Source organism: Moschus berezovskii, chromosome 8 (genome assembly GCF_049115385.1).
Source record: "Moschus berezovskii isolate FMDL1 chromosome 8, NW_MosBer_1.0, whole genome shotgun sequence".
NCBI classification, from domain to species: Eukaryota; Metazoa; Chordata; class Mammalia; order Artiodactyla; family Moschidae; genus Moschus; species Moschus berezovskii.
This window is the reverse complement of record NC_142467.1, coordinates 16,257,905-16,275,955: the sequence shown is the minus strand read 5'-3', so window position 1 is coordinate 16,275,955 and position 18,051 is coordinate 16,257,905. Positions and strand designations below refer to the sequence as shown.

At 40.0% G+C, this 18,051-nt stretch overlaps 1 protein-coding gene across 14 annotated transcripts in view; it reads right to left on the bottom strand.

Moving 5' to 3' along the window:
• Positions 1 to 16,798, bottom strand: part of MCTP1 (multiple C2 and transmembrane domain containing 1) — a 384,882-nt gene extending 368,084 nt beyond the window's left edge. For all 14 annotated transcript variants that reach the window (XR_008686400.2, XM_055429387.2, XM_055429393.2 and 11 more), the window contains exon 1: positions 16,592 to 16,798. Coding sequence is in view for 13 of the 14 variants with exons in the window: in XM_055429387.2 (XP_055285362.1) it covers positions 16,592 to 16,648 (57 nt within the window). In the remaining variant the exon portion in view is untranslated. The remainder of the gene's footprint in view (positions 1 to 16,591) is intronic.
• Positions 16,799 to 18,051: the final 1,253 nt, after the last annotated feature.

Sequence of the window (18,051 nt, the reverse complement as noted above, 5' to 3'; positions counted from 1 at the left end):
GGTCAGGGTCTTTCTGTTTCATTCACTTCCAATTCCTTTGCTGTTCCCAGCAGCTTTCTTGATGTCAGTTTCCATTAGTATGGTTTTCACAAGTGGGTAAAAAAATAAAGTTTCTATGCCTTTATAACACTGAGCTAACAAACACTGGTAGTCATTTCTGTGTTGAAATTTATGATGACTGTATTTAGATGACCTTTCCAATTTTATAATAGATGGTCTGCAAATGGAACTGCAAGCATTTTAATAGATAACTGCAAACATTATAATACATAAGAACATTATTTAATATCAATAATAACTTTTATAGCCAAAAGCGAATTAGACTTAGGAGATCGTGAGAGACTAGCAGGCAACTTTCCTTTCTTTTCCTTTTCTTTTTTCCCCCTCAGAAAGACTGTGAAACAACAGAACAGTCTGTGCTACATACATAATTAAGACAGATGTTCTCAATCTTAATTTTCATAGCTAATTTTGACAGCCAAAGAAATGCACTTGTCTTTTGTATAGTCACCCATTTTCTCTAAAACGTGTCCTATTTTTCTCATCGCCCACTCTGATTGCTCAGAAAGAAAGGAGTGGTGGGATGGAGCCTATGAATGCAATAGCGAGAGCTCTGCCATGTTCTTGGTAGGTCACTGAATAGAAACAGATATAACAGAAACTGACCATAAAAATCATTTAAAAGTCCACATAGCATAAGCATTTTTATGCATTCCTCACTCTGCAGATCAGTTTTCACTGATCTGTGACTTTTCACTGATTTTGTGAGGTCTTCCATGACGGAAGCCAAGCTGATCACATTAAGCAATAAAGGAATGGCTAATAGGGACCTTCCTTTAGTCAACTCAGGCTTGAAGGTATAGACTTATTTTTTTATAAACAGAATAAGATACAAGGAAATAGGCTACGTTTTGATGACACAGCCAGGTGCTTTACCTGCCGGGGCAGAATCTGGTGTGCGTGTCTTTGTCTGCATCTGGAAATAGGAAGCCCAAGCAAGAACAGCAAAGGAAGCCTTTCTCCAAGTGTGCTCAGCTTGGCAGCCCCTGCCTCTGGGTTCCTCCCTATTGGGGCTGTCTCAGACAGAAAAACAGAAGAGTAACCCTTCCTGTAAGTGGTCCCAGGAGCCTTAAAACCGCAGACCTCAGACACCACAAAGCCAGGAGGGAACTGTCTTCCTGTTCTCTGCGGTAGAGTCTGTCCTTTTTCACACCCACGTCCAAGCACGCTCTGATCACATCTAAGCTGTCTTCTCACACATCTGCCAACACCTCAGCCACGAAAGGCCCACTGGGGTCTGTAGTCACAGCCAGCTGCTCTCGTGATGTTCTGAATCCCAGCCGTGCGGCTCGCCTGAGAAGAGAACAGGTTCTGGAAAGATGCTGCTGGAGACGTGCCGGCTCTCTGCTGCTGTAGCGCCCAGCCCCTGAGGACTTGGGCAGCAAGGCCTGCTCCAGCCTCCTCTAGGTCCTTTCTCCTGCTACAGGGACTCCAATCCTGCAGTGCAGATCAGGGAATATCTGGGGAGCGCCAAACCTCCCAATATCCCCAGAAACTCAAGTTCCTTCATTACTACTCTTGGATCCTTGGACAGCTAATTCAAATCCAGTCCTTTTCAAGCCCACTCTAGAGGATGACAGTATCTTTCTCTTTGGGCGAATCCACTGTGGTCTGATCCCAATCTAAACACTGCTACTGTCACCTCATACCACCAGGACCTCACCAATTACGCACAGGATTTTGGCCATGTGTATAGCTGGGTCATCAAGGGAAGGCTGGCTAAGAGAGAGTAGAAAGGCAGGTCTGGATCGTGGCTTGGTGAACTCACACCGCAAGAGTCCCATCCCCCAAGAAGTGAATGTAGAAGTAGAACCACAAAGTCTAGGGAGGGATGATAGAGCTCATTCTCATGGTTACCATGCAGATATGGACTTAATTGGAAGCGAATGGCCTGGTGAGGTGGTTTGGGGGATGGAGGGACAACAGGTTGACATTCCTCATTGAACACATGCCAATGTCTTGGGTTCAGGGGAAGTCCTGTGGGATGCCAGGGGCTCCAGGAAATTATTCTCAAGGAGAGGAGACAGAGAACTACCGGCCACCTGAATGGACAGGAATGCAGGGGAAGAGAGAGGGCAGGGTGCTCATGTGCAGAGAAATATTGAATAAAAAAGATTCGTGCAGAAATTCACACAGAGAACATGCTCAGTGAAGGCTAGTTGGAAAGGTGGTGGGGCCAAGCGGGTCCACAGATACCCCTGGGTTTACCTACAACTCCCCAAAGCCAGAACTGATGGTAGCATGTTGCAGCCCACCAGCTGGGCTCTGAAGGACAGCATGGTTTGATAGGAGACATTGCCTCACTGATGAGGAGATAGAGTATATCTGAATCTCCTGGCTAGCTTTTCTAACAAATACTGTGCTGGCTACCTTACCTAGTTTTCTCTAAACCTCACAAACTTAAAAATCACACCAATCAGGATGCCCACATCGGAAAGTCTACAAACAATAAATGCTGGAGAGGGTGTGGAGAAAAAAGGGAACCCTCCTCCACTGTTGGTGGCAATATACATAGGTACATTGTAAAATGGAGAACAGTATGGGGTACGTAAATTCTTTATAAAACTAAAACTAGAGCTGCCATATGATCCAGCAATCCCATACCTGGGCATATATCCAGAGGAAACCATGGTTCAAAAGGATACATGCATTCCAATGTTCACTGCAGCACTGTTTACAACAGCCAAGACACAGAAGCAACCTAAATGTCCACTGACACATGAGCGGATAAAGAAGGTGTGGTACATATATATAATGGAATATTACTCAGCCATGACAAAGAATGAAATCATGCCATTTGCAGCAACGTGGTTGGACCTGGGGACTATCATACTAAATGAAGTAAGTCAGACAAATATCACGTGCTATGACGTATATGTGGAATCTAAAGAAAATTATACAAATGAGATTATTTATAAAATGGAAACAGACTCACAGACTGAGAAAAACTAACGGTCACCAGAGGAAAAAGGTGGAAGGGATAAATTTGGAGCTTGGGGTAAGTTTCACCTTATGGGATCGTGGTCACTGCACAGGTCAATGGTCTAAAAATCAGAATCACATCTATAATCACATAACTGAGACCATCTTAAAACACTTACTAGACTTTTACTGAAATCTGGCAGTCCTATGAAAGGTGAACTTTATATTTTGCTTCTCTGCTGAACTTCTGAGAAAACAGGATGGGTAGAAGAAATATGTACTTGTTAAAGTTCATGTATTTGTACTCTCTCCTTGTATTTTTATACAGAAAACTGCTAGAGACATTTTAATAGGCTCATGAGAAAAACAAGTCTTCCTTTAGTGTAAAAAGGTTCAACGGGTATACGGGTTTCTTAATGACTGGATTTCTCAGGACTGTAATATGAGACTATTCGTTACAATTCTCCTTCCCCTATCCGTGTGTGTGTGTGTGTGTGCTGTGTTGTCTTTGGGGGTCAGCTGGCATATTGATGCTAAGCATATTTTGGCTTTGGCTCTAGACGCACCGGTGGACCCCATTCTCCTCACCCCATCTAGAAACAGCTGGACGAGTTCCTCTTCTGTTCCAGTAAAATCAGTACAAAGAAGCATCCCGTCAGTCCCGCAGTACAGGACTATCCTCCTAACCCTAGTTCAGTTAAATCCTGAACAAAACAAGTTCCATAAGGCTGAGGAAATATAAACAGGAGCTTGTAAACAAGATTCCAATCAATCACTCTCCCACCAGACTCACCCTGCATAGTACAGGCTTTTTTCAATTTTTGCCCGAGATGGTCTCACACGAATTGATTGCTCCACAGATGGCTAGACTGGGGTGTACGCTTGAATTGTGATAACGTGAAAAGCCTTGGGCATTGCGGGAATGCCAGCAGCACGAGGGGGCTCACCTTACACTCCATATCTGACCTACTCTAGCTCGTTCCAAATAAGGTATTTTCATTCTCATTTTTGGAGGAGGAAACTCAAGCCCAGAGATGTCAAACAGTGTTCTCAAAGTCACCTACCATGTGGGGAGGACTAGATTTGAAGCCAGGTCTTCCAGCTCCAAGCCTGTCCACTCTCCACCTGCTTCCATGGGATGTATTAGGAAGCCTCTCTCAAGTCTGGTGTCACTTGCCCTTCCTGCTCCTTGTTAGAGTTCACCATAATACCCTCAGGTCACATCACAGCTCACCGGCCCCGCTATCCTATACAGCTGAGCTTCTCAGGAAGCCCACGACGCCCCGCACCAGGGAGCCTCTTAATTCTCTCTTATCCTTGGGCAGAGCAGGGGTCACTTACTGAGGTATCTTTGACCAAGAGGCAACAGACTCTCGGTTTCCTCACTGCGTTCGTTTTCTCTCCATCCAGCCTCCTGGTTCAACTGCTGTCCAACGCTGAGGCTTGGCTGCCAAGCTCCTCAGCACAGCAGCGAAAGAATTCGAGGAGTGGACTCGGGTTGGCCTGCCTCGTCAGCCACACCCCTTTCCACCTCAGACTCCAAAGACGCTTTGAAAACAACAACAACGGTTTGCTGAACTCTTATGTTGAGTGGTGCCGCTACACCTGTGCTCCTATCCACCTGGAAACCACCAATACACCCTGTTCAATGTAGCCTAAAGGGGCATTTCTGCGAAATTTTCTCCATCTCCCACTTCAGCAGTTTATTACTCTCTGCCCTGAGCCTCTGTCCTTTTGTCATCAAACCCGCTCAGAGAAACAGCACCTTGGGGATTATTGAACAAAGTTAAAAATCTCAAAGTCAAAATTATTCTTACATTCCGTCTTGAGCTCATGTTATGAGAGGCTGTCATCCAATTCCTTCACTCCATGGCAAATAGATGGGGAAAAAGTGGAAACAGTGACAGATTTTATTTTCCTGGGCTCTGAAATCACTGCAGATAGTGACTGTAGCCATAAAATTAGAAGGAACTTGTTCCCTGGAAGAAAAATTATGACAAATCTAGATAGCATATTAAAAAGAAGAGAAATTACTTTGCCAACAAAGGTCTGTATAGTCAAAGATATGGCTTTTTCAATAATCATGTACAGATGTGAGAATTGGACCACAAAGAAGGCTGAGCACCAAAGAATTGATGCCTTCAAACTGTGGTGCTAGAAAAGACTCTTGAGAGTCCCTTGGACAGCAAGGAGATCAAGCCAGTCAATCCCAAGGGAAATCAACCCTGAATATTCATTGGAAGGACTGATGCCACTTGATGCGAAGAACCGACTCATTGGCAAAGACCCTGATGCTGGGAAAGATTGAAGGCAGGTGGAGAAGAGGATGACAGAGGATGAGATGGTTGGATGGTATCACCGACTCAATGGACATGAGTTTGAGTAAGCTCTGGGAGTTGGTGATGGACAGGGAAGCCTGGTGTGCTGCAGTACATGGAGTTGCAAAGAGTTGGACAAGACTTAGCAACTGACAAACAAAAACAGGGACAGAGACCCCCGAGGGAACAGTAAATTGACATTTCCCAAACCACCCTTTCCAGGACATACAATCAGTGAGAAAAGTGTCTACTTTGTGTTTCCCAAGTGCGTTTAATAATGTTAATAGGTCATATTTTGAAAATGGATTTATCTGGGAAATATTGGGTTAAGGAATATTAAACAACCACCATCCCCAACTTTCAAGCCTTTGATGCTTTTTTTTGCCTCCAGTGCGAATATTCAGAGGGGGGAAACAATCTGCTGTTTTTCCCAAAGTTACTTGATTACGGAATGCTGATTTCATAGAACTAGCGTTTTGAAGAATACTCTGGAAAAAGTCTCTCTTCCTCCCTTGCCACTGCAGCTGGAAATAAGAAGCCAGATCAAGTACAGACTTTGCTGGTTCATATCTAAAAAAAAGAGAGTGGACCAGATTATCTGGTGCCGTCTGTACCTGGGCCATCTCCTAAGAGAATCTTGCCCCTGGACAGGATGAGCACCCTGTGCCTTGACTGACTCTGCCTGGGTGTGGTCGCCCAGCTTCTGCAGGAGCCTCATAGAGAGGCAGTGGGGCTGGGAACTTGCTGCTCATCATGACTTTGATGACAAAAGTACAGTTATTAGTATGGAGCATTGTTCAATAATTGTTCCCATTTATTTGGTTGAATGATTTGAAGTGATGTGTATGCTGTTTCCTAATACAATAATTCCCATTTATGGAGTTTTCTGTCAGTTTGATGTAAGAATTTGTGTTGAGATTCTGGAAAGTTGGAGGGGGTAGGAAATCTAACCAGTTTTAGATGTGCAAGGGTGGTTAAATGCAGACCCACCTCTGTAATTACAACTGCGTCTTCATGGCCAAGTGCATAGAACAAAAGTAAGCATTCAGATGTTAGGAAAGTTTCTATGGAGAAACTGTGGGTTAAAAAAAGTACCCTTCCAAAAAAAGGGTAAAAAATGTGTGTGGCCGAAAGGAAACTGGGACAACCTTAAGTTGATTCATGCTGTGCACAATTAAAATTTTAGTATGAAGTGAAAGGGCTTCCCTGATAGCTCAGTTGGTAAAGAATCTACCTGCAATGCAGGAGACCCCTGTTCGATTCCTGGGTTGGGAAGATCCACCGGAAAAGGGATAGGCTACCCAGTCCAGTATTCTTGGGCTTCCCTTGTGGCTCAGCTGGTAAAGAATCTGCCTGCAATGCAGGAGACCTGGGTTTGATCCCTGGGTTGGGGAAGATCCCCTGGAGAAGGGAAAGACTACCCGCTCCAGTATTCTGGCCTGGAGAATTCCATGGACTGTATAGTCCATGGGGTTGCAAAGAGTCGGACACGAATGAGTTAAAGATGAAGTGAAGATCCAATGCACCATTTGAACACTAAGTTCAGAAAATGCTGCTCTCAGTGACTAACAGAGTAAAAAGATTTCATTGTTGCATGTGAGAACCCCAGGTTCAGCCTGACTCTGTTGGGAGTTGGGTGTATATAATCTTGGAAAAGTCATTTAATTTACTCATGCCAGAATATTCTTCACTTGAAAATATAAGGAGTTGAGCTAGCTGTCTTAAGGCACCCTTCTAATTCCAGAAGCTGTGAATATGGATCACATGCTGCTCAGGTAAAGGAAGAAAACAGAAATTTTACAGCTGGCACACTATGTTGAACCTATTTGACTTATTAAATAAAATAATATTGTACTTTTTAGATAAAACTGCTATTTAGCTTTTCATTAACTTTGTCCTTAATTTTTGTTTAAAAAAAACTTCAATTAAAATAGCAAACTGTAATAGCAGTCTTTCATGAAAACATACAAAAAATAATAGACATGATGAGGAAGATCTCAGAGTACAATTAGATACATATTTTAATGTAGCAAATAATACTTTTAAGACATTGTACATGTACATGTGAAAGTCACTCAGTCATGTCCGACTCTGTGATGGAATTCTCTAGGCCAGAATACTGAGTGGGTAGCCTTTCCCTTCTCCAGGGGATCTTCCCAACCCAGGGATGGAACCCAGGTCTCCCTCATTGCAGGCAGATTCTTTACCAGCTGAGCCACAAGGGAAGCCCTTTAAGACATTAGTTGATTTCTTAAAAAGTCATATTCAGTTCAGTTCAGTTCAGTCGCTCAGTCGTGTCCAACTCTTTGTGACTCCATGAATCACAGCACGTCAGGCCTCCCTGTCCATTACCAACTCCCAGAGTTCACTCAAGTGTCTGTTATATAAAAATCACCCAAATGGGAACTCGACTCTCTGTATCACCATGTAGGACCCATGAACAAAACTATTTTTCTAAAACATTTGCTTCTCTCATCTCAAATTTCCATATATATATATATATATTTACCCTATTTAGTTTCATTGTTCAAATATTTTTACAGGAAAATTTTCTATTTTTTACTCCCTTGGAAAAGTTGAAACAATAACCACCTTAATACTGTCTCTTGAAAGTGACCTAAGAAGTCATATTCCCTGTTGATATTAGTGACTTCCTGGTAGTAATCTGGATATCTTTGGAACTGTAATATCCTTTTCAAAAACTCTTGAACATTAATATTCTGTGCCATTTATCAATGATTTAGAACAGATAATAAGGCTAGAGCCTTCTTATGTCTGGTATATTAATGATTCCTTATAGCTGTTTATACATTTAGAATACACATTTACCATGAGATAGTCATTAATTAATTCATCATTCATTAACTAATTATCTAACTGATTAACCTCAGTGTGTGTGCGTGTGTGTGTGTGTGTTGTCTCTCTGTCTATAACATAAACATTTCTCAAACTCCAGGCATGGGCTTAGCAAAAGCTTTCTAGACAGTATGGCCAGATAAACTTGGAAGTAATTGTTTCAGAATTGATTTCAATATTCATAGCAACCACTGAATTGATAATGAAAAAAACAAGTCAAGAATTCTGTCTTTAAAAAGTTCCTAGTCGTTGGAAAATGTGAGCAAGGCTATAAGATGAATCCTTCATTTGAAGAATGTTGAAACTGAGGGCCAGACTCTGTGATGTAAAAGGCAGGTCCACTGTTGAGCAGGGTAACCCTTGCCACTGATTGCTGACATGGAACATACTATTTGTAAGCAAGATGGTTCTTGAGAAAACAGTGAGCCACAGGACTCAAATGCAATTCAAATAACACAAGACACCTGGACACAAAAAATTAGAACATCTTTGAATAGTGAACATACGCTATGGTGTTTAGGACCAGGGAAAAGAATAGTTATCCAATAATTTCTTGCTGATCAGGATTTTTTTCTTTTTTTTATGTTTTGTTTTTAATGACTGCTTTGGACCAAGGATAAATGTGTAATTTTTGCAATAGAGTTGCTCCCATTGTCTAAAACTTGTATATATTTTATTTTTGAACAGATGTTTTTACAGGAATGTTTTCTCGGTGTTTTCCCCACTGGAAAACTTGAAACAATAATGACCTTAATACCCTTTCTCAAAAGCTGCAGCATTTCCTAACCCAAGTCCTTAGTCACCATTCTCATTTTGGAAACCAACCCTTAAAATTGACTGATTATGCCAAATAAATTTTGGTTCCCAGACCTCTTATTTGAGCTCGCTAATGAAATTTTGTAGAAAAACAAAGTGTCAGTTCTAAGACTGAAAGAAGTCTATATTTTTAAATTATTTTTTAAAATATGTCTCTTTCCTTTTATATGCTGCCTCAATTGTTTCTTCTGAATTTTTATTGTCTTCCACATTAAATTTTAAAATAGTCAAATTCTGAAAATTCCCATTAATTTGGCTTTTCACATTTATTTTGACCTTTTAATTTTATTATTTCTCTCTATGCACATGTATAACATTCGTTGATTATGTATGTATATATCTGTATCAATTTAGCGTTTGAATTAAGGAAGGAAACCAACTATGGTTCCATAGTGTAATTATAGAATCTCTAACATGATTCGGTGGGAAAAGCTTGTGGCAAGAAATGATTTATAGATATGTCAGTTTTATATTGAAAACCATCAGATGATGAAGTATGAGATGAACGGAACTGAATGCTTTTACATTTAACTTTTCATGCTTTTTCATTCCCTTGCACTCACAAGTTCAGTAATAGGCTGATCCCAATTCAGTCTAGGTACGTGAGTCATGACTCGGAGCAGATCTGGATATGCCCGTTCATTCCTGCTGTCTACCCATTCATCCATCCATCCAGCTGGCCAGCCAACTTGCTAGGAAGCCTTCATGAGGGTTCAAAGTGTGCTAAGCACTGTGCTAGCACTGAGGGTACAAAACATCCTGAAGCAAGTTCTTGTCTTTTAGACTTAAGGAAACATGAGGGTTTGAAAATTACCCAAGAAAGCGTAAAGTGATAGAGCCATTACAGAAGACAGTATGGAGAGTCCTTTAAAAACTAGGAATAAAACTACCATACAACCCAGCAATCCCACTACTTGGCATGTATCCTGAGGAAACCAAAATTGAAAAAGACACAGGAACCCCAATGTTCACTGCAGCACTATTTACAATAGCTAGGACATGGAAGCCACCTAGACGCCCATCGACAGATGAATGGATAAAGAATCTGTGGTACATACAGACAATGGACTATTACTCAGCCACAAAATAGAACACATATGAGCCAGTTCTCATGAGGTGGATGAACTAGAACCTATCATACAGATGAAGAAAGTCAGAAAGAGAAAAACAAATACCATATATTAAAGTATACATACGGATTCTAGAAAGGGGGTACTGATGAACCTATTTGCAGGGGAGCAGTGGAGACACAGACCTAGAGAACAGTCTTATGGACGCGGGGTTGGGAGAGGATAGGATAGGGTGGGGTGAATGGAGAGGGCAGCATGGAAACATATACACTGCCATATGTGAAACAGATGCCGGTGGGAATTTGCTGTGTGACTCAGGGAACCCAAACCAGGGCTCTGCAACAACCCAGACGGGTGGCAAGGGGTCGGAGATGGGAAGCAGGTTCAAGAGGGAGGGGCCATCTGTGTACCCACGACTGATTCACAGAATCAACCAACGCAATGGCAGAAACCAACGCAATACTGTAAAGTGATTATCCTTCAATTAAAAATAAATTTTTTAAAAAAGAAAATTACCTGAGAATTTCAAGCATAATTTGGGGAATCTTTGGAGAAGGCAGGTCAAAATGGATGTAGTCACAAAATGGAGCTAAAATCCTTCTACTATTCATTCAACATGCTCCTTCCCACAAATGACTTTTATCAGGAATTCTTAAGAGTTGACAAAGAAAAGGGGACATGACATTAATTCTTCCTCAAAACACACAAATTTCCAGAAGCTTTCCTAGGACTGCTGACAATGTGTGCATTGAAAGTTGCTTCTCTCTCAAAAATATGAAACTTTTCACATCACCCAAGACTATGATCTCCCAGAAGGACTGGTTATCTCTGTTCATCCCCAGTGAATTTTCCATTGTTACTAGCCTCATTCTCTATGAATTCCCAAATGACTTCAGTTTGTTTCCGGTTCATAAAGGCCTGGGTTTCACCGCAGGTGAGAATGCTGGAGTCATCGAAATAATTAAATGTAGTAACATTTAAAAGATTTCTTTTCCTTTCTGTAGTACTTTATAGCAGTCACTTCCTATTACTGGGATCAAGGTAATCTAACTGGAGGCAGCATAGAACATAAAGAATCTTGGCTCTGAAGCCTGACTGCCTAGGTTCAAGTCTGATCATTATAACACCATCTGGGTGATTGTTGGGATAAGTCACCTAATTTATACTTCATCTTCTTCACCTGTGAAAGGGAACAGTGATAATAGTGCCCAAATCCCATAAGGTACTTTTAAGAAATAAATTAAGACAGTTCATTAAAATATATTATAGAGACTGACTGACATGTTAGCCATTGTTGCTATTTTCATTTTAGAAACACTTGTGGAGAGCAGAATTTGGAATTTGTTTTGTTACATGTGGGTATGCAGTAAATTGCCACGAAGGAATATTACTAATCCATGCCACTAGTGAAATGACTCAAGTAAAGGGAGACCGAGTGACTAATTTGAGTACCTCTACTGAATTTAGATGGAATTAAAACCCAATAAATCATCTCTGATGCTTTTCTACCTGGGTATCTCTCAAGGGGGTGTTCATTACCAACCTTGGCACTTACGGTCTTCCCTGGTAGCTCAGCTGGTAAAGAATCCACCTGCAATGCTGGAGATCCTGGTTCAATTCCTGGGTCAAGAAGATCCCCTGGAGAATGGATAGACTAACCACTCTAGTATTCACAGGCTTCCCTGGTGGCTCAGATGGTAAAGAATCTGCCTGCAATGCGGGAGACCTGGATTTGATCCGAGGACATGGCAACCCACTCCAGCATTCTTACCTGGAGAATCCCCAAGGACAGAGGAGCCTGGCAGTCTCCATTGGGTCACAAAGAATCGGACATGACCGAGCAACTAAGTACAGCACTTGGTACTTAGCGACAATGGTACCTCTATGGACTCTGTGACTGACCTGAAAGTGCTTCACCCGCCTTGACGTTCATAGGGTGAGTAACCAGTGTGAACAAAGTACCGACAGGATGTGAGGGACTGTCAGCTAGCATGGACATGTTTTGTCAACTTTTGTAGATAAGAAAACAAAATCAAAAGAAGACACAGGCTTCCTTGTCAGTTCAAAAACCACAGGAGGAATCAAGGGTACAAAAAATACTGCTTCTCCCACTACCCACCCTACAGCCCAGAGCTCTGTCCCTCAGATCACACACAATCTCACCGCACTTATGTTTAGTGACGTTTTTAAACTATTCATCTCATCAGTTCAGTTCAGTTGCTCAGTCGTGTATGACTCTTTGCAACCCCATGGACTGCAGCACACCAGGCCTCCCTGTCCATTACCAACTCCCAGAGTTTACTCAAACTCATGTCCATTGAGTCTGTGATGCCATCCAGCCATCTCATCCTCTGTTGTCCATTTCTCCTCCTATCTTCAATCTTTCCCAGCATCAGGGTCTTTTCAAATCAGTTTTCCATTATCTCCTAACAGTTATAGATTTATGCAGTTCTTGGAATCAAGGTACAGTTGAATTTTATTACAAAGCAGAGCTAGAATCTGTTCATAAGATTGCATGATGTTAAATTCCACTTATTTATTGAAGGTATAAATTAGAACACAGGAAATGAAGATATAGTATATACTTTTCACAATAGGCACATTTTTTATTAAAGGAAATGGTGACCCTATTTTGAATTCTTAGGAATTAGACATAAACCTCATTAATACCACCAACACAAGAAACCTTTAATTAACCTGTCTTCCAATTTTAGTGTTAAGAGGCTTTAAAGAAAAATTTTCTTTGTGACTCTAATTTGTTCATTAGCATCATAGGATACATGTCATTAACTTTTATAATTATGAAAAGTCATTGTTCTCATCTCTCTGGAAAATAGTGTTCCATAAATATAAAATAGCCAGATCAATTCTAACAGAAATGAATGGAAGTTCATTTATTTTTTTTAAATTTTCCTTTTGAACTGTGGTGCTGGAGAAGACTCTTGAGAGTCCCTTGGACTGCAAGGAGATCCAACCAGTCCATTCTAAAGGAGATCAATCCTGGGTGTTCAATGGAAGGACTGATGCTAAAGCTGAAACTCCAATACTTTGGCTACCTCATGCAATGAGTTGACTCACTGGAAAAGACTCTGATGCTGGGAAGGATTGGGGGCGGGAGGAGACAGGGACGACAGAGAATGAGATGGCTGGATGGCATCACCGACTCGATGGACATGAGTTTGAGTGACCTCCGGGAGTTGGTGATGGACAGGGAGGCGTGGCGTGCTGTGATTCATGGGGTCGCAAAGAGTCGGTCACGACTGAGAGACTGAACTGAACTGAACTGAATCTCTTTTTAAAGGTAACCTTTGGAAGAATCTCTTTTTTTCTAGCCACTTTCAACAAGCATGAAAACAATCTACCATACTATCTGCAGTTTTAAAAGCTACAAAATCAACCCCCATTCATTTCACATGTTTACTTTTATGATTCAACTCTCCAGAGAAGAGCTTGGACACTTCTACTGTGGCAATAGCTAAGAGATTGCAAGAGTCAGATGCTATAGTCTGATAATCACTCCGCAAATTTGTGCTCCATTAAACTAGATCCAGTGAGAATTCTCAGCCCACAAAACTTGTCGACAGGGCAATATGTCTTTTGTGAAACATTCTCCAAGGATATAGTTTCCTATAAGGATGTGCATCAATGCTGCAAATAGTATTTATCTTTAAAAAAAAAAAACCAGAAAAACTCTTAATAGCAGGAAACAGCTAATCTTGTGATCAATTTCTAGCTAACTGAGGAGACAAAAAGATGCAGGTTTAGATATGGTTGAGCGAAGTTAGGCACCTTCCTTAAGCATTCTGGACCTTAATTCCCTTCTTTCTGAAGTAAGAAGATAAACACATCTAAGTCCACTTCCAAATATCAATATAATTCTGTATATCTTATTCGGTGATAGTGATATTTACAAGCTCTGTCGAGTTCACAAGTGCTTTCTAACAAAGTCTCATGCGATTTTCAGAAGGAGATGTGACCCTCATAACAGGTTTTCAGAAGTAGGCAGGAAAGCGATCACTGTTTATTTTTCACCGTGAATGTGCTGCTTTTGCTATCCAGTAGGATTCACTAGAGACTCTAAGATGTAAAGCATAACCCAGAAAGATTTAGTTTTCAGGAGTCAGAAAAAGTACTCTATAAAATAATTTCTCTCTACTCTGTAATTTCTCACCCTGAACCCTTCAGACAAAGCTTTACTTAAAAGAAAAATATTTTAAAATTTTATGCTATGTGCTTCTGCTAATGTAGCCCCTAATTGGGTGTTGATTTTAGGTTAAAGATAAGATGCAATTGCCACTTGGTAAGTAGCTTTTGAGTGAGGATCAGTTTTCTCTAGCTATTTGAAATTTTCGAACAGCACTGAGGCTTAGGTAAAATTAGGTTTTTATTTTTATTTTTGGAGCTTACCTTTGCATCCTATTTTTATATAAGCTAGAAATTCACAAGTAAATCAGTTTACAAAATAAGAGAAAAAGGAGACCCTCACTTCTGAAAATAAATGGTCTGAATCTAGAGTGGAATTCTGAGTATCTCTGATATCTTGTCAGTGCTTTTCCTTCAAGAAGACACAAAAACAATCCCACAGAAACATATACAAAACATTACAGTCAGATAAAATTATACAACAGATGTGACACTACCTTTTTGCAATAATTCTGTAAGGTAGATAAATTTGTCCTAACCATTCCCAATTATTCTTCGTCTCAGAGGTCAAGGAATTTCCTAAATAATTGAAGTCTAAAAGACTTATTTTGCCATTATATCTAACCCGTTTCTGGCCTCGCTCCCCACCAGAACCATTATGAGAGGCGAGAAATAGAGACGGTGCCCTATGGTCTATTCACTCTCCTCCTCTCTGCCCATCACCCACACTGCTCTTGGATGTGCAAAGAAGCAGGAAAACAGCCAAAGGATGAGGAAAACAGAAAGGAAGGACGAGAAGCAATCTAATCAGTAATTACCAGTTGGCTGTACCAGGTCATTAAAATTAAGTCTACATTTGTAACAGAGTATATTATCAAAACTTGAGTTTTACAGCATTTTATCAGCCTGAGTTTTCATTCACAATAACAGTTTGGATGGCCAGGTAATCCAGATTTAAGAATCTGAAAGAGTGTCAATTGTAATAAGATACACTTTTGTCTTGATGTAGATTATTACATTCTATCGCCTTATTGACATTTCCTAATTCACACAAAGCAAAAGGAAAAAGTCTCACGGAGAATACTTAACAGAATAGCCCTGCCCTTGTCCAGGCATAAAAGCAGAGTTTTATATATATCAACCATCAGGTTGTTCTATTTATAACCTCTTGCGGTCTCATCTTTTGGGATATGTGACTTTTCACTATGCAAGGTCTCCAAAGCTCACGGAGTGCTAAGTCATTTTCTTTGAAGTTTTTCCTTTCTAATTCAGAATACTGCCTTTAAATATTTGGAAGCTAAACTAATTTTAATTTCCCTTCACAGAAGAGGAAAATTCAATGCCTTCACTTCAGCCTTTGCAAAACATGAGTTATTAAATGTATATTTCTAATGGAAAATAACCTCCAAGTTGTAGTTAGAGTCTAGCAGTTTTGTAGTGGGCATAATTTTGAATAGAAATTAAACAATCTCTTAGCATGACAGTGGGTCATTAAGAAGAAAAAGTATTCTAATGCCAACTGTCACTAAAGATAGAAAGTCCCTTCAATTCATCAACATCTCACAAATTCACAGCTGCAGCTCTCACAATCAAATTAACCTTTTCTACTTCAGAAGAATTCAGAGGCCTTAAATATGACTATCCAGAGTGATATGATACCAGATACACCTTTAGCTCTGATTTGATACCATTTTTTTAATTAATAAAAATCCAAGACAACATTCCTGTTTTCCACTCCCACCTTTCCTCAGCAGTCTTCAAGAATTTCAAAAGCAAACCTCTTGTCCACTTCTCTAATCCACAGACTTCTCCTTCCACACAATGTATACACGAGTGTCTCCAACAACAGCACAGGAAACAGACTTATGATCATAAAACCCATATACAATTTGAAACAAATGGATGAGAAGTTTAAGAATGATGGCCTTTCAGTTAAATAAAAAGTCAAAGCAAGAGACACTACTTCTCAACTTTCTAAAACCACTTTTTTTTTTGTCATGGAGAAATACAGTTATTGAGCTATCATTATTTTGAATAAAATCCAAATATAATCATAGGAATTTTATGCATTTACATTTCACCTTTAACCAAGATGACAGGGTAGCAAGAAGGAAAACAATGATTCTGGTACTACTTAATCCTTAAAACAACCACAAAGCTACTACAATGTTTTCACATCTCAGGCACTATATTGTTCATTGAAAACTATCATGCAAGCAATATCAATCTATTAAATATCTCACAAGTGGGCTGTACCATAAATTCAAAATTATTTGCACAAGAATCTCCAAGCCAGCTTTAAGATCCTGTGAGAAGGCATTTTCTGAGGCATGATCGTATACTATAACAGCCACGTTAATTCAAGGCTGCCACAATACAGTGAGTAAATAAAAATATAACACTTACCTTATTATAAATAACTGGCAAATTACAGGCACCTTTCAGCTTGCAGCTATACAGCATAGTTGATTAGAAATAAACAAAACATCTTTCACTCCAGTGACAGAACTGCATCTTCAGACTTGGCTTTCGTTACTGAATCCCAGCAAGAGAGGCTGTACTCCTCTCAAAGGGCTAGTAGCAGCCTCTTTGCAGAGAACACTTGCTGCTCTGAACAGCAGCGACTTAGAATGAAAGTAAGAGGAACCCGTGATGTTTAAATACTGTTGCTTCACATTCACAGGATATGACTCAACTCTCTCTCAAACCAGTAGGGATAGAGTTTCCCCCCGCAAAACTGTTAGATTACATAACAAACATCACATTTGGGGGTCTCAAATGTTTACAAACTAAAACTGAAATATTTCACCTGCTAAATCAGATGGGCATTTTAAAAATCATCAATTTCTTCCCTATGGCACAAGCCACAAATGGAAATTTGAATAATAGCATGGCTCAGAGAAAAACGACCCTGCTTGCTCTCCACAGTGAATTCATGTAATGTTATTAAATGTGTGTGAACTCGCCAACATCGCTCTGACAGAGATATAAAAAGAGTTTCACTAACATTTCTTCAGTGCAAACAGTATAGGGTCAAACTCTTACTTTAATATTCAAGAAGTGGCAATTCCACAAAACACAATAGAATCTTCTTCACCAAGTAGAGAATGGAAACAGAGCTCTGTGGTTTGCTGTCGCTGATTCCCACAGAAATCCTGTCCTACGCTGTCATTACCTTGTACTGCTAGCTCTGCCTACCTCTCCAACTCAGAGTCTTTCTTTATCTTTTTCTCAAACATTTCCACAAGAACATGACTAACGAAAGAACTGCTCTAGCAACTGTGACAATGTTCTCTGCTTTCCCCGCCATCCAATACGTCTTAACTCTGAGCTGTATTAAATTTGATCACGCGTTGAATTATTATATTTGGACATTTCAGTCAATAAATATTATAGACTTAGATCCTTGGAGGGGAGTCTACTACATAAATTCAACTGCCATCAGCAAGAACAAAAAGATGAAAACACGCATATCAATAATAGCAAGTAGACCAGGACTGTTCAACAGAAAGAGAAATTGAGTGACATATGTAATTTTAAACATTTTAATCATGTTATAAAAGGGAAAAGTAACATGTAAACTTAAATTTAATAATGTTTATCCTAATATATCTAAAATATTATCGTTTTAATCTATAATCAATATAAAATTACTTGACAATTTCTGTACTAGCCTTGGGGAGCTAATGTATATTTTACATGTATAGTACATTTTAATCTAAACTACGTATATTTGCATATTCAGTGGCTAACACCTGGCTAGTGGCTACCATATTGCATAACACAGGTTTAGAATTTGGGGTTCAACCTCAGGCTCCAGTTCAAATGTTGTCTTTTCAGAGAAGGCTTCCTTTACCACCTTACCT